The 17,503-nt window shown below is 38.1% G+C and overlaps 2 protein-coding genes across 3 annotated transcripts in view; one reads left to right on the top strand and one right to left on the bottom strand.

The window, feature by feature from the left end:
• The window catches only part of cyp4t8 (cytochrome P450, family 4, subfamily T, polypeptide 8), a 13,207-nt gene extending 1,836 nt beyond the window's left edge, over window positions 1–11,371 (top strand). Inside the window, exons 2-14 of one of the 2 annotated variants that reach the window (XM_016242771.1) lie at window positions 235–277; window positions 851–995; window positions 1,097–1,141; window positions 2,133–2,260; window positions 2,806–2,930; window positions 3,009–3,163; window positions 4,153–4,259; window positions 4,389–4,579; window positions 6,209–6,342; window positions 7,047–7,111; window positions 7,969–8,051; window positions 10,190–10,411; window positions 11,152–11,371. In XM_016242771.1, coding sequence (XP_016098257.1) covers window positions 235–277; window positions 851–995; window positions 1,097–1,141; window positions 2,133–2,260; window positions 2,806–2,930; window positions 3,009–3,163; window positions 4,153–4,259; window positions 4,389–4,579; window positions 6,209–6,342; window positions 7,047–7,111; window positions 7,969–8,051; window positions 10,190–10,367 — 1,399 coding nt within the window. In that variant the 3' untranslated portion in view covers window positions 10,368–10,411; window positions 11,152–11,371. Of the gene's footprint in view, window positions 1–71; window positions 278–850; window positions 996–1,096; window positions 1,142–2,132; window positions 2,261–2,805; window positions 2,931–3,008; window positions 3,164–4,152; window positions 4,260–4,388; window positions 4,580–6,208; window positions 6,343–7,046; window positions 7,112–7,968; window positions 8,052–10,189; window positions 10,412–11,151 lie in introns of those variants that run through there. The other variant, XM_016242770.1, reaches the window with a different exon arrangement.
• A 2,766-nt stretch (window positions 11,372–14,137) lies between these two features.
• Window positions 14,138–15,993, bottom strand: LOC107559024 (serine/threonine-protein kinase pim-3-like). Its single transcript, XM_016242743.1, has 8 exons — window positions 15,965–15,993; window positions 15,629–15,867; window positions 15,414–15,496; window positions 15,220–15,270; window positions 14,750–15,122; window positions 14,495–14,665; window positions 14,298–14,393; window positions 14,138–14,184 (listed from the first exon to the last, which is right to left on the bottom strand). Exons 1-8 carry the CDS (start codon window positions 15,991–15,993, stop codon window positions 14,138–14,140), a joined length of 1,089 nt encoding a protein of 362 aa, XP_016098229.1.
• Window positions 15,994–17,503: the final 1,510 nt, after the last annotated feature.

Raw genomic sequence — 17,503 nt, 5'->3', positions numbered from 1 at the left:
CTCTCTCTCTCCCTCTCTCTCCCTCTCTCTCTCGCTCTCCCTCTCTCTCCCTCGCTCTCTCTCATATCGCTTCCTCTTTCTCACATCGAGCTCAGTGCTATAGCGGACCCCGCGCGCAACAGTCTCCTCATGTTATGCAGCTTTACGCGTCGCTCTCCGTGAATCATGTCTTTGCACTCGCGTTGCTTGTGTGTTTGGCGATAGTGGTTAAATTATTGGTTATGAGGAGAAGAGGGATGTGTACACTGCACACTGGCTCATCGGACACGTCAAGGAGGTAAACAACACAACCACAAACAGTGACTGTTTCTGAAGCTGATCTTTGGAGTCCATTGTAGTCCGTGCATGCTTCCTTCTATTTAATTAGAATAACTTTTAGGAGATTTATCCTACTAAATTTTTTTTATACATTTATACCATTTTATACAGTCTATTCATGAGTACAGTGGGGAAAAAAATTAGTGAAGAAACAAATTGTTGGTAATTTTCAAAATTATTTACAAAAGTAATATTTTCTTGTAAAACGTACTCCAGTCATTTTTGTTTGAATTACAACTTTGAAAAACCATTGTATTACAGTCATAATACACAATGTAGGCATTTGCCCCAGTTTGCCCTTGTTATCTTCGAGGGATGAACCCTCGAGCCTGAGCCCTTGTCTATTCACTACAAGTAAACAATTACATAATTATATTGTGCAGCAATAAACACAACAGCCTTGCCTTGCATTCACATTCTTCAGCAGCAGTTGGTAGAATTCACGTGAAATTAATAAAGTGAGAACGCAATTTGTTCTTGAAACCTGTTTTATTGTCCATAACAGTTACACAGACCTTTTTTATATTCATAGTTTCGCCAGGATGGACATGATTTGGAAAAGATTATGAAGTGGAGTGGACAGTATCCCTTTGCCTTTCCGCTGTGGTTTGGCCCATCATTGTCCATTCTGAACATCCACCACCCATCATATGTGAAGACCCTTCTCACCACTACAGGTGATCATCCGTTTGACACTTTTACGATTTAATTTAACTTTCTCAAATATTTACAACCAAAACCAGCATTTTAAAATTATTATCTTTCGCTTTATTTACAGAACCAAAAGATGATTATGCATACAAGTTTTTCATCCCTTGGTTAGGTAAGATCACACCTAAAATGTAAAATTATTTCTTTATTAAAGGGGTCATATGATGTTGCTAAAAAGTACATTATTTTGTGTATTTGGTGTAATGAAATGTGTTTATGCGGTTTAAGGTTAAAAAAACACATTCATTTCCACATACTGTACATTATTGTTTCTCCTCTATGCCCCGCCTTTCTGAAACGCGTTGATTTTTACAAAGCTCATCGGTCTGAAAAGCGAGGTGTGCTGTGATTGGTCAGCTATCCAGTGCATTGTGATTGGCCGAATTCCTCAAGCGTGTGACGGAAATGTTACGTCCCTTACCATATTGTGATGCCTGCGGCAACCATATGTGACGACCCCGGGCTGGATTCCGCTTCGTCCACGGTGAAAGCCGATCCGGCGATCCACAGCACGAAGTTGATGCATTTCCTCAGCGACCAGCACAGATCAGCTCTAGGCATGACGAAGCGATATCGTCCTCTTTTGGAAGACCAAACAAAGTAGTTTTGCTTTCACAATGAATCACACAGCGCCTTCACGACATGGCGGCGGCAACAATACTACAGCGAGAATAAAAGTTACACCTTCTTTCTTTGCGTGAACATTTGGGCGGCGTTATGCAAATCTTCTCACATAGTGATGTAGACATGTGGGGGTGTGTTAGAACGAGCCGTTTTAGGTAGGTGTGGCTGACTCTTAACTTTTATAAAGAATATCTCTTTGGATTTGAGACTTTAGTCTTTGCAACTTTACAGATCTTCTTTATGCACCAAGAGCTTGTAACACTCCAAAGAGTAAGGAAAACTTGAAATCGCACCATATGACCCCTTTAATCTACTATTAGGTTTATTATTGGGTGTTTCTTCAACTACGGTCAAGTCTGTCCTTGTGGATTTTTTTACAATTTTTTGAACTGTCATGAATGTAATTTCTACCATCTCAAGTCATCATTCATTCTGTGGCGTTCTATTATCACTAGAGTAACTCTTGGCTGTCTCCTCAGGCGATGGCTTGCTTGTGTCTACTGGACAGAAGTGGTTTCGGCACAGACGGCTTCTCACTCCTGGTTTCCATTATGATGTTCTGAAGCCTTATGTGAAACTTGTTTCTGATTCAACCAAAGTCATGCTTGTATGTGAAAGGAATAGTTCACCCAAAAATAAAAAATATCTTTATTTACTCGCTTTTTATGTTAAAAACAGTTTATCCTGTCCCAGCAATTAATGTGCACAACTGTAAGACTGCTGCAGAAATGTCTCTGCTTGTTTGATCATCTCAACCAACCCGAAGCAGCAACATTTTCACAACCAGTTATGTAATATTGGGACAGGACTATTTGTTTGTCCAAACAATGGAAGGTCAAATGATTTTTTGAGAATTCCTTGTAATTTTTGTAATTCCTTATTCACTGTTAAAAAAATCACCTTCCACTTCAGTTTAAAAAATAGAGTCTTGTAAAACGTTCCAAAAAATTAAGTTGAAATTGGTTACATTCTTCTGATGAGTTAATGCAAAAGCAAATGCCTCTATGACTTATTGATCATTTCATTTTTACAGTGTTGCTGGGTGACATGATACACTTAAATTGAATAATTGAATTATTAATAGAATTATTTAAAAAGCTGGTCTTTTGATTGTTGTGTTTTAATTATAGTTTGAGTCATTTTCACTTTCAGGGTAAGTGGGAAGTTTATGCCAAATCAGGAGAGTCGTTTGAACTGTTTCAGCATGTAAGTCTGATGACGCTGGACAGCATCATGAAATGTGCGTTCAGCTTTAACAGCAACTGTCAGACAGACAGGTCAGTTCATTCTCCTTTACCTCGTCCTTTTGTACACATCCGTCTCCTTTCAGTGTAACCTCACTGATCTCTTTGCAGTGGAACCAACCCGTACATCCAGGCGGTGTATGATCTCTGCCACATGGTGAACGTCAGGTTCAGAGTGTTTCCTTACCACAGCAAGGCCATATTTCATCTCAGTCCACATGGATACAAATTCAGGAAGGCGGCCAGAATAGCACACAATCATACAGGTGTCGTTTTTTTGCTAAGCCACAGTCATGCACCCAACCATGCGAGCAGGCCCAACCATGCAACGATTAGTTTAACTCTAGCTGTGATTTTGACCATCTGAATGAAATGAGGCTCTGGGCGTTTTATAATATGGCTGCATATGTCTTTCTAAAATGTATGTATATATATATATATATATAGTATATATTTGCAATACTGTTGTTTGCTTGTTCATCCCACCAATCCATGTATTGACGATTAAGGAAAGCTGTTTGAAAACCAGTTCAAAATTCAAATCCATTTTTCTGAATTCTGCAGATTTTGTGAAACTCCATTTTTGATTGAGGCTGGGCCTGCTCAAGGGCTACTATTATATACATACCTGCTTATGTATCTTAGTTAAACCAGAATATATGCTACCGTTCAAAAGTTTGGGGTCAGTATGATGTTTCCTATTCTTTATTTTATTATATTATTATTTTAGAAATTAATACTTTTATTCAGCAAGAATTTAATTGCATTGATTAAATTGATCAAAAGTGACAGTAAAGTAAAGTTCTATTTAAAATAAATGCTGTTCTTTCAACTTTCTATTCATCAAAGAATCGAAATGGAGCAGTTTTCACAAAAATATTACACAGCAAAATTTTTCAACATTGATAATAATCAGAAATGTTTCTTGAGCAGCAAATCAGTATATTAGAATGATTTCTGAAGATCATGTGACACTGAAGACTGGAGGAATGCTGCTGAAAATTCAGCGCTGCGTGACCACAGGAATCAATTTTACTATATATTCACATAGAAAATTGTTATTTTAAATGATAATAATATTTCACAGTTTTACTGTATTTTTAATCAAAGAAATGCAGCGTTAGTGAGCAGAAGAGACTACTTTCAAAGACATTACAAAATCTCACGACCCCAAATGTTTGAACGGATGTGTAAATCTGTAGCAAGCGAAGCTATGAAGCTATCATGTCATTTCAATTTCTTAATATTTTTTTAGCGGAAGTTATCAGAAAGAGGAAAGAAGTCTTGAAGATTGAGAAGGAGCAGGGCATTGTTAAAAACAAACGATATTTGGACTTTTTGGATATTCTTCTGTCTGCCCGAGTATGATATCCTCAAGCACTTACACAACAATTATATTTAAAGAAAATAAATGAAAATTGCTGATATTTTGTTGCATAGTGCCATTGTATCATCTATCATTGATGTTAGAGGTATTTTTGTCGCTCACAGGATGAGCATCAGCAGGGTTTGTCGGATGAAGATATCAGGGCTGAAGTGGACACATTCATGTTTGAAGGCCATGACACCACAGCCAGTGGAATATCTTGGATTTTCTACAATCTGGCATGTAACCCTGAGCACCAGGAGAAATGCAGAGAGGAGATTCTGCAGGTTCTGGATGGAAAAGACACAGTGGACTGGTACTGTCACTACTGTAATTACTCATGTGACATTGGGTTGGACAGTTGACTCCTCCTGTCACCGATCCATCATGCAATGTGATCACAGCAGCAACTGAATGCTACCCCAGATAGGCTTGCCTATTGTGTTAAGCCGCAACACTGGTTACGTCACTTGACCACCGCGTCACCGACCCCCACCGTCGTTTTGATTTTTTATAGTAATAAAAATCATTTAGTTCAGTAAAAGAACAGACACGACAATTAAAAACTGAGCGTGGCTGCTCAATGTAGCGTGCCGAACACAGTCGAATCACAGATCAGATTTAATTTCTCTAGTGAGGAGAGTGAGTCGAGCTGACTGACGAGAAGAGTGAGGCGAGACAGACGAGAAGAGTGAGGCGAGACAGACAAGAAGAGTGAGGCGAGACAGACAAGACGAGTGAGGCGAGACAGACAAGACGAGTGAGGCTAGACAGATAAGAAGAGTGAGGTGAGACAGATAAGAAGAGTGAGGTGAGACAGATAAGACGATCGCGGATGATTTAGATTCGAAACGTGATGCAAAAGCGCCTGTTTGACAGTGTTTTGGATTTTGAAAAGCCTGTTGACTTTTGCCGTTTATCTGATTTTGAAAAATTTTTACTTTATTTAAACTTTGTGTCATTTATTTATTTTATTTTACATCAAGGTGTATGCCGTGCCTCCAAGCTTTCTTATTCGTTTTGCTAATAAACGTTCTACATTTCTTATTTATTTGGTTATATATTATACATGTTTACTTATTTTCAGTTTTGTATACCTATTTAAACTTTATGTAAGTTATTTTTTATTTTAAATTAGGCATAGCCTGCCCTATAGCGTGGTATATTTTTATTTGTTTTGTTAATAAAAGTTCTATGTTTTATATATAGGCTAAAGTGAGTTTGACGTTGTATTTTGTTGTTGCATTCAAGCAATTGATGCCTAACTGCCGCTAATTCGAAAGTGAAAGTAAAATGCGCACGGTGCTTTTAAGCTATTTAAAAGTGAAGGAAAGCGAGGAAAAGAGGGAACGCCCCAGCGGTGATACCGGTATTATCGGTGTTGTCACACGTCGATTAACCGGTGGGAAAATTTCCTCACCGTCACAAACCTAACCCCAGATAGTCTTGCAGTGTGAAAACAACGGTGATCCCGACAACTTTGAAAATCATGCAGTGTGAACTCGGCATAAGTAAAAAGTCCTCAAATAATTAACGAAGACAAGTAAACAGTCAGTAATAAAAAGATTACAAACAATAGGACAAATACACTAGAAAAAAAATGCAATGGTATAAACAGTGCTTTACATTTTTTGTCTAACAGTATAGAATTCAACTAATAATCAACTACTATCATTATTTGTGTCTTGTTTAATCTAAATACACATTGTACAGTACAAAAACCAAATGACTCAACTCTGCTCCGATTTTAAGAAAACAGATTGTGATCATTCATTGCAAATCAATTCAAATCCCTTTCTTTACACCTTGATTTCATTGCTCTCATGAGCAAATAACAAATAAATCCTGCACACTGATGTCACAACTGCTAAACATTTTCAGACATCAGTAATGCCTTATTCACTGTCAGTTTCTCTGAGACTGTTCCTCTCTGCTTATGTTTCAGGGAAGACCTCAATAAAATTCCTTATACCACAATGTGCATTAAAGAATCCCTGCGGCTTTGCCCTCCTGTCCCGGGAATATCACGAAAGTTGACTAAACCCTTGACCTTCTTTGATGGACGGACTGTACCCGAAGGTAGGCCTATATTTCAGTTTCTTCCTCACACAAAGCAACCGTAAGACTAAAACAGACAAGCGCACAAGTCATATACTACTTTTAATGGTACTTTATGGCACTTTTTGTCACAATCACTGGTCACCATCTAAATTCTTTGCAAGAAAACATTTTTAGAGGAACTTAAAAAATGAGTTGATGACAGAATCTACATTTTTGATTGATCAAGTTAATTATTGCCTCAGAAGGGGACCATATAGTTTCCCCAAATGCATCAGTCATAAAGCCCAAACCTTTGTGAGAAGCATTAGCATAAGCCAACATGGACACACTTAGAAAGGCTGTAATGTGAACCAAAATCATCACAATTAAAAGAACCAAAGACTTAAACTACTTCAGTCTGTGTGCATTGAATTTATTTAATACACAAGTTTCACAATTTGAGTTGAATTACTGAAATAAATTAACTTTTCCACGACATTCTAATTTATTGAGATGCACCTGTAATATTTCAGAGTGAGTATGAACTACTGCTTTATGCCCTGTTCACCTATAAACAGACATGATGACCTCTAACGCAGAGAACATCTGATCAAACATTAACCTGGCTGCTTGTTGTTCAGGCATATGACACCGAGTGTTATCAGTTCATCACAAAACAGTGAACATACCGCAGGCTGAATACATCACTGCGTGCCCTAAAACACTGTTTTACTCTTCCACAGGTTGTACCATTGGAGTTAGCATTTATGGGATCCACATGAATGCCTCAGTGTGGGAGAATCCATATGTATGTGTGCATTCTTTATATCTGAAATAGCACTCATTACATAACATAGCTCAGGTATAACAGAATAATGACTGAAAAATAATCACTTAAAAAAGGAGTGTACAGTAGAGTCCAAAGTTGTGAAAGTGCACCATTTGCATATAATTTAAATGTTTTTAATTACAAAATATTTAGCAGCAAAACCGTTTAAGTGAAAATGAACAAAAATTGAATAAATGTCTTAGTATTTACTGTGTTTTTATTTTATTTTAATGCACTGGCGCTGCATTAACAAAACCTGATGATCATGTTTTCCAGCCTGATTTGAGATGTCATCTGCACAAAGAATCACATGATCAATTACAATCATTTACTCACATCTGACTAGTTCTTCAGAAGTAGTGCAATCATAACCAATTCTATAACCATAAACATTTTTATTAATCTTTTCATAGATCTAATCTAAAAAAAAATCTATTTCAAAATCATTTTGGACCCCACTGTAATACAATCGAAATACACATCTGCAAAACAACTGAAGAATATATTTTATGTGGTTTATGAACAGAGCCTTATTTTAAACCGTATATTTTATGTTTGTAATATTCCTTAACAGAAGACAATATTATAAGACTTCATAATTATTCTAATGTTTGTACATATAAATGTATTTTAAAAAGCCACTGAAATAATACTGGTTTTATTCAAGTCAGAAATAACCCAAATTATATGACTTAAATCAAGTAGAAATAGGTCTTGAAGGTAACAATTGCCGGTTACCCATTTTTACAATGTATATATAAAAGTCTTTGATGTTTTAATTAGATTTCTGTGGTGTATTTTTTCCAAATGTATTTAATGTGTTGTGTTGTCCACAGGTGTTTGATCCGTTGAGGTTTCTGCCGGAGAATGTTGCTGAGAGGTCACCGCATGCTTTTGTGCCCTTCTCTGCGGGACCCAGGTTTGTTAACGAGACATGAGCGGTTTAGCAAGTGGGTCATTCACTCACACTTCAGCCACACAGAACAGAGCAAACAGCCACAGGATGACTTGGCTATGCTGGCAATGCTGTTTTTTTTTTTGAAACCACACAATTTGGACTTTTGGACTCAGCATTCCGAGGTTATATCTTGGAATTCTGCATTTATATCTTATGATTCTGAGTTTATATCTCGCAATTATGATTCTGAGAAAAAAAAAGTCTAAATTGTGAGAAAATATCAGAATTTTTAAAAAGTTTTTCTATTGAACAGAAAAGGAAGATTCTTCAAGGTACTCGTTTCTGTACAATGGCAGTTCATAGTAACCACTTGACTTTGTTAAGCTTCAAAAAATATGAAATTACAATCACTTCAGCCACACAGAACAGAGCAAACAGCCACAGGATGACTTGGCTATGCTGGCAATGCTGTTTTTTTTTTTTGAAACCACACAATTTGGACTTTTGGACTCAGCATTCCGAGGTTATATCTTGGAATTCTGCATTTATATCTTATGATTCTGAGTTTATATCTCGCAATTATGATTCTGAGAAAAAAAAAGTCTAAATTGTGAGAAAATATCAGAATTTTTTAAAAGTTTTTCTATTGAACAGAAAAGGAAGATTCTTCAAGGTACTCGTTTCTGTACAATGGCAGTTCATAGTAACCACTTGACTTTGTCAAGCTTCAAAAAATATGAAATTACAATGAAAGTAGCCCATATGGCACTGCTGTACTTATATAGTTGTAGTAGTAAACAAACCAAAATATAAGTCATTATTCACAAAACATCTTCCCCTCTCAAATATCAAGTATCTCAAGTATAAAAACTGCGAGAAGCAAGTATATGCCATCAGAAACACTTTTGGTATCTGCATGCATATGGGAGGATTTTCAGTGAATAACAACTTTTGCTCTGTTCGTCACAGAAGGCTTGTATTGCAACACTCAGAATGTTGCACACTGCTCTTGTGGACTACATTCATGATAAATGCATGGGGTCTTTTGTCCTTCCAGCAGTTTAACACATGTCAATATGAACTGCTTTTCTATGGAAAATAATTGCATGACGAACAGAACTTCTCCTGTGTGAGCTAGCTTTCCCATTACATGCCTGCAGCTTGATGCATTTATGTCTTTGACCTCAAATCAACTCTGATGAGAGCAAAGAGCTATAAAGCAACTGATAATGCAGGGTCCTTTTGACAATGATTTTGTTGGAAGAGATTTACTAAGTTGGCTACGCTTGTGAAAAAGAAGTGTGCTTGATTGTACTCAATGTGCACTTGTAGTGTACTTCAAACCTTAAATTAATAAAACAAAACAAATCTTATATCTAACTGTATTTGTAGATAACATAATATTAATGAAAGTCTACTTAAGTGCACTTTGTAAAAAGGTCAAATTAAAAATGATCCTTTAAAGAACATTTTAAATCATTGTTTTAATTGTGCTTCAAAGTACACTCACTTTGATGTGTTGACTAACATACTAAAGCACTTTAAAGTAGTTAATTATCATTTTAACTGTAGCTGTAGTTATTCGATATTACATTTAATATTGTGCATGTACTAAATTGCAACTTCATTACAAATGTGTCATTTAATTTAAATACATGACGTACAGGTTTCAACAGAAATGACATTAAAGTATATTTGAGCTTTTCATAAATGCTTGTCCATCCCTACACTAACCATATTTCAAAATTATAAAGATGTGCTTAAGTCATGTGGGTCTGAAGCACTCTAAAGTTCAGCTAACTGCGTTTAATATAAATCTAAACTATAACACATTTTCATTTCATTGCAAATAACATGCAATGCAAAGTGTCTGAAAACGTTACATTCAGTTTGCACTAAAGTATATATTCTTATATAATAAGTACTGCTTCTTTCTTCATGTATTCAAGTATTTTTATAAACAATACTTATCTATGAGTATGATTAAATAAACTACTATTAAAAAAGAAAACATTTCATTGGGCTATATCCAAAAGTGTTGTTCACAAGTGTGTGATTTGTGAACACATTTTTCAGAATTGTTAGTTCTCAGTACTAATGCAAACATATTTGCTACTGTGCTTATTGAAAGAAAGCTTCTGGTGTGTATCTGATTACAGAAACTGCATCGGACAGAACTTTGCCATGAATGAGATGAAAGTCACCGTGGCGCTGACACTGAAGAAATACCGGCTGATTAAAGACCCCCAGCACACCCCGAAGATGATCCCTCAAGTCGTGCTCAGATCACTCAATGGAATTCACATCAAGATCAAGCCAGTAGAAAAGGATTCATGATCAGCCAGTGGGTACATTGAGCCTGTTTGACATGCTGCTAGGAGGTGTGTTTGCCTTAATGACTTAATTTAAATATTTAATACACATTTAACACCTGTAAACTGGATGGTTAGTAAATACCACACACTAAAGTGGCCCAACTGTGTAATGAATTCAGTCCTTAAGCTCTGCTCATACCATCAGTACGCTTTTACTCATGGCCAGCTCTCACTGGCAGTGTAAACGGGGCTTGATCGTCTGTTATACTGTATTTACAACACAACCGCATTTAAAAAATCTAAGGAAAAACGTCCAAGCAATATGAATTAATTCGATGTACTGATTACTGAATGAATGTTTTGCCTCCGCTACACGAATTCTAAAACTAGAAATCTCTAATATGGAATAAATACAGATGAAATCTTGTGATCTGTAACTAGTGCAAAAAATATGAAAAAATGCATGTTTAGTACATTTTTTTTTTTTTTTAATAAGTGCATTGCCTTTTTATGTATAATGAAATGTAAACTATTTTAGTGTTTTTTGTTAATAGTTTACCCTCATCGGCACTACACCTTTTAAATAAAAATGCAGTTTTACGTTGAATTAACCTGAGGTGCTCCTTAGAAGTAACAATAGAAATGCACTCATTTACTCACCTAACGATTTATGATTTTTAGGTGAGTGCATTACAATTTATGACTCTCACTCAGCAATGTATGACTTTCTTTCTTTTGTGAAACACAAAAGAAGATATTTGATGAAAGTGGGGGGGGGTTTCCCTCCATACAATGAAATTGAACAGGGTTCAATGCATTTTTGGAAGAGTGTATGAAGCCCCTCTGCTGGACCCTTCAGGCATCAACAGCTTTCAAGGATTAAAGCCAGCGTGTCTTCAGCAAGGGTCCTTATTGAAGGATAGAAGCACTTACTGGCCATGTCTTTGAGATTAAACCTTTAAATGAAGTATGACAAAATGTATGATACAATAAAATTCCTGGACAAGAAAACTTTACATCTGAATATTTTAGCAAGTAGATCTGACCAAATCATGCTCTCTGTGCAGACTAATGACCGATGAATGGGGTAAGATGAGCCAATCCATGCATGTCCTGTCTCAAGTATGCACTAGTGCATACGTCGTCTGCCATTTTATTTGTTCAGTTGTTTTCAATGAAAAACTAACTTGAATGCATATAAATAGTCTATACTTTAATACTAGACTAGACTATACTTTTAGATATAATACATTTCCAACACCACAACTTGCATTTTCATTTAGGGGTTTGTAAACTCACCTCAAAATCTACCTGCGTAATTCTTCAATGATAGGTTTACAAGAAGATTCAGTTTAGATGTGATTTATTTCATATTTAAGTGAAACTGTGTATGTGTTAAGTGAGTGGAATGCACTGTCGTAAATGCAGTGGATAGCTGTGCACGCGCAGTTGTTGCTGTCGTAAAGCGATCCACGCTTGGAGTTTAATTTGTACCGCTCACTAAACTTATGCACTTCCAGAACAGACTTTTGGAAAGAAACAGAAGCCGTTCATCTTATTAGAAGTCTGTGTACCATCAGAGTTGACTTTGAAAGTCATTTTTCAAGGTAAAAAAAAACTTGTTTTAAAACTTTTGGGTGTCTAGTGTCATTTTGGTATTTTATATTTGTATTATTGGCTGCTGTGTGTTGTATGGCTGTTAGATATATTATTGTGTGGTTGGATATGTAATAGCAAAAGGTTGTGTGAAAGTATGTTCTCATCAGTGATGGGAGAATCCTGCTGATCGCTAGCGACGCCTGCTGGTCAAAAGCGTGTAAATGCAACACACAAAAAAAGGCTAAAACTGTTTTTAAAAGCCCATTGCAAATGTTTTATTGAAAGTATAATGCATTAAATGCAATCAAAACAGTAAAATACCATTAAATATGAAGTGCCTGTACTACCCTGAACTGGGCAATATGGCCAAAAAAATGATCACGGTTATTTTTTCATATCAGTCGATATCGATAATTATCACGATAAATATAAAATCTATTATTTCTTTCAAGTTTAAAGCCAGATGTTTGCTCTAAAGTGAAAGTTGTAGAAAGCAGACCATTAATTTTCCTTTAACAAAATAAATATCTAAATGAATGTCTTAGTTTCTGCATGTTCTAATGAGTGATATCGTTTAAAATCAAGAAACAGGTTTGGGTTGCCTGATAATATTAATAATAATAATAGCACTTTTTTGTCTCTTAGAAATGCACATTTGATAGTAGCTTGAGTTAGGATGCAGAGGTACATTTTTGTTCATTATCAAAATCAGTAGCATCTGTAAAACAAAATTGTAGCAACCTCCGTTTTTTATGGTTACATTTATTCTGACCAAGTTTTATTTTTTTATTTTTTTAAAGCATTGGTCTCCTATAGTAGCATACATTTAAATCATGATAAACACAGTTAAAACCACACATATATGCACCTCAATACCATGGTAAAAATATAACTATATGGTTTTAGGTAGCCTATTAGTATGAAAAACAGTAGTCTAAAAACATTCAGTATAAATGCACACATGCTATAGCTTAATCACAAATACATACTATGATTTTATACCATTACTCCTGTAATGAAATTCAATGTGAATATCCCACATTTCTGCCACAATACCACGGTGCAGCGAGTGTTACCACAGTCAATCCATGGTAAATGATGGCGATGTGTAGATTGAAAAGCCTTCGGTCTCGTTTGTTGCACACAGTGTGTCTCCTGTTTGGCTGTAAACTAGTTTAAATCACAGAGTCATTTATGAAGGTACAACAATGCCTAAAAGATTTGCATACGCAGGGTAAGAGTTGTGGAAGTGTACATAAGACTGTAAGCGTAAATTACATTTGCATGAGCAAGAGAAGCTTTGTAAAGGTGTAAATAGCATTTCAAGCGTAAGCAGTATAAATGCACACATGCTATAGCTTAATCACAAATACATACTATGATTTTATACCATTACTCCTGTAATGAAATTCAATGTGAATATCCCACATTTCTGCCACAATACCACGGTGCAGCGAGTGTTACCACAGTCAATCCATGGTAAATGATGGCGATGTGTAGATTGAAAAGCCTTCGGTCTCGTTTGTTGCACACAGTGTGTCTCCTGTTTGGCTGTAAACTAGTTTAAATCACAGAGTCATTTATGAAGGTACAACAATGCCTAAAAGATTTGCATACGCAGGGTAAGAGTTGTGGAAGTGTACATAAGACTGTAAGCGTAAATTACATTTGCATGCGCAAGAGAAGCTTTGTAAAGGTGTAAATAGCATTTCAAGCGTTAAAAAAAATGATTTGTAAGTGTAATTCATGTATTGTGAAACTGCAGCTTCATGCTAACGCAAAATAAATATGATCTTATGACTTCTGGAGCATTTAGATTTAGATCTTTATTGTTAACAAGCTGTGACAATGAGATGATATTATAGTTTTTATTAAGATTTAGATTTTTAGATTCAGTTAAAGTTTATTTTAGTTCAAGTAACAGAAATATTTTCTATAGGATTCAGTTAACTGAAGATGGTAACTAATTAAACGATTCCTAATGTTTTGATGTTTTTGTCTCTCTCCTCCTCATCAGAACAGCTGCATGCTGGTTTAGGCTCAGTCTGGAGCGGATCTCTGTAGCATCAGGACTCTGGTTTGAGCCGGCGCTGCGTGTCCAGCTCCTCCAGCATCCACACAGAGCCCACAGTCACGCTCCAGAGTGAAGCACAGCATTACAAAACACATGAAACGCCTGCTGTCCACTCGTCCTCACTGCAGGTGTCCAGCCGTCTCTGCTGCTCCTGTGTCCTGCACTCCTGCTCACCCGATGTTCACAATTACAGCCAGTTACCTACATTTATCCTGACAGGACAATCCAACTGTCCAATCAACACTGAGTCATTGAGATGAGTGTGCTGTGATTGGCCACCTGCGGAGCGTAACCAGGGATGCTGTTCAATGTCCTGTAAGCTGCGACGCTCGTCCGCTGCTGCTCTAAGACACCATCTAATCAACTGACGGCAGTCTGTTATGTACAACACAGTACTTGAGCAACACAACATCAACTTCTGCTCGCTCTGGCCGTGATTTCTGTCTGTGAACAGCTGCATGTTTGCCATATCTTGCCTGCAGACAGGTGACTCGGGAAGCGCAGTCTGCGAACCCTCCATGCACTTTTGAAAGGTAGAGAACTGCACAGGAGCTTGTAGAGCGTCACACCCAGCGACCAAGCAGTAGCTGGTCCGGCACGATAGCTGTGGGAACGAAACCACTCCGGAGGGGCGTATGAAAGAGTGCCTGAGAGACCCGAGAAGAGCAAGAGATCAGCTCAAACGCTTCCAGTCCAAAACACAAACTTCCAGAGATCTGCTCCTAACCAACCTATAAACTCTTTATACTCCGAGTCCTTCAGGAGGTGTCCGCAGTCAAAGTCCAGCAGCTTGATCTCGCTGGTATCGGTGCAGATGAGCAGGTTCTGTGGCTTGACGTCTCGGTGGAAGACGCCGCGGCTCTCGCAGTGTTTAAGAGCGTCGATGAGCTGCAGTAGCACCTTCTTGGCCTGGCTCTCATCCAGACAGCCGTTCTCCTCACAGAATCTGTGGAGATCCTGGCAAGGATCCGGCCGTTCCAGGATCATGACGTAGCTGCCGGGATGGTCAAACCGCTCCAGCAACTTCAGGACACTGGGACAGACAGGAGCTGAATTGACCCGGGTCATCAACGCGACCTCCAGCGGCAGCAGACCCTGACCTTCCTGCAGCGGCAGAGGAGACGCCAGACCCTTGAGTCATCGCTAGAGGGCTGAGTGTGGGTTTATGTGTGTATCAAACCTTACATGTGACTGAACTCACAACTTCCATGTCCTCGTGCTCCTCATCTTTAGTCACGTACTTGATGGCCACCTGCAGACAGATGAACCACAGTAAATTACACCTGCTAATTATGACAATAACCTTGTGATCTGTACAGATGAATACGGTTTATGCCATAAGTGTCATGAATAAGGGCTGTTTGAATGAATTAAGGAGGAAAGAAACTGTCTTACTGGCAATCCATCAGAGCTGCGGGTCCCAGCAAACACCGAGCCGAATCCACCTTGACCCAGCATTGGGCCCTTTATGTACGCATCTGCAACAATCACAAGATCACAAGAAATGAGAAAACAGGCGACTACAAGAATGTTCCTGTAATCATCATCAGTGAATGAACATTTCAACGGCAAATCACTTAATTCAGCGATGTCTTCAGAATAAGCCTAACCTTCAGCAGAGCGTTTGGCGGGTCTCTCGTATGAGGTGCAGGGATCTTCATCCTCTGAGCTCTGCCTCTTCCTTTGAGTCGACTCAGAAGGCAGAGGAGTGCTATAGCAGGCAGCTCTGGACTCCACGGCTGGGTTGGGGTGGACAGTGCTTTCTGACTGTGGTCTCCACACGGTCTCCCAGCCTCCTGACCAGCAGACATCCGGGTTAAAGCAGCAGTGGATCTGGAGCGGCCCAAAGCTGAAAGAGCAGCAGCACTTCACAATCTATTAGGCTTGCCGCGATAGATGGTGCTGACGGTGATACCGTTGTTAAGCCGCAACACCGGTTACGTCACTTGCCCACCACGGCACCAACCCCCACCATCGTTTAGATTTTTTTTATAGAAATAAAAATTAATTAGTTTTAATTCAAAACAGACACTACAATTAAAAACTGAACGCGGCTTTTGTTGCATCACAGATCAGATTTAATTTCTCTAGTGAGGAGAATGAGTCGACCTGACTGACAAGAAGAGTGAGGCGAGACAGACGAGAAGAGTGAGGCAGAGTGAGGCGAGAGAGTGAGGCGAGACAGACGAGAAGAGTGAGGCGAGACAGACGAGAAGAGTGAGGCGAGACAGACTAGAAGAGTGAGGCGAGACAGACGAGAAGAGTGAGTCGAGACAGACGAGATGAGTGAGGTGAGACAGACTAGAAGAGTGAGGCGAGAGACGAGAAGAGTGAGTCAAGACAGACGAGACGAGTGAGGCGAGACAGACGAGAATAGTGAGTCGAGACTGATGAGAAGAGTGAGGCGAGACAGACGAGAAGTGTCATTTATTTATTTTATTTTACATTAAGGTGTATGCCGTGCCTCCAAGCTTTCTTATTCGTTTTGCTAATAAACGTTCTACGTTTCTTATTTATTTGGTTATATATTATACATGTTTACTTATTTCCAGTTTTGTATACCTATTTAAACGTTATGTAAGTTATTTGTTATTTTATATTAGGCATAGCCTGCCCTATAGCATGGTGTATTTTTATTTGTTTTGTTAATAAAAGTTCTATGTTTTATATATAGGCTAAAGTGAGTTTGACGTTGTATTTTGTTGTTGCATTCAAGCAATTGATGCCTAACTGCCGCTAATTCGAAAGTGAAAGTAAATAGCGCACGGCGCTTTTAAGGTGAATATACAGTTATATGACAGTTACATGTAATTACATTGTCTGCAAATGCATTAAACCCACAGAATAGAATGTAGTAATGTTATGACAAATGTGACAAATTAATTATAGTGTTATATTTGGTCTCCAAATCGTAAGTATCGGTTTAGGGAATAGTGCATCTGACCCATATCTAAATAGTTCTGTCTTAAATCAGATGATTTATGATTAAAGATTCAGGTGCGAAAAGACTGAATATCTTGCGCATGAGCACAGAGAGATTTGAGAGTGCACAGGACAGTTTGAGTGAGAGGAGAGACACGTTTTAAGTGCGTGCGGTTTTGTGCGAGAGTGGAGAGATTCGCGCTCGAGCATTATATTAATGTGCTTTCGCGCTACAATAATGCGCTCTCGACATTTGTCAGTAAAATAACGCCATAAAAACTCAAATGTATTGTAAATCTGAAAGTATTTTTTTTAATTGTGTTCAGCACGGTGGGAATTTGAATTCGTGACGGGCCGCGGGCTGAGAACCACTACGTTAAAGCTTATGGGGCTGTCACGTGATGAACGAACGACTCAAACCCGAAGACTCGAGAGATGAACGAATCAATTCTCTTTCCGGCTCAGACTGCATTGGTTAAAGCTTATGGGGCTGTCACGTGATGGACGAATGACTCGGACCCGAAGACTCGAGAGATGAACGAATCAATTCTCTTTCCGGCTCA

The sequence above is a fragment of the Sinocyclocheilus grahami genome, unplaced genomic scaffold, assembly GCF_001515645.1.
Source record: "Sinocyclocheilus grahami isolate Dianchi unplaced genomic scaffold, SAMN03320097.WGS_v1.1 scaffold672.1, whole genome shotgun sequence".
NCBI lineage: Eukaryota > Metazoa > Chordata > Actinopteri > Cypriniformes > Cyprinidae > Sinocyclocheilus > Sinocyclocheilus grahami.
This window is presented reverse-complemented; position numbering and strand designations above follow the sequence as displayed.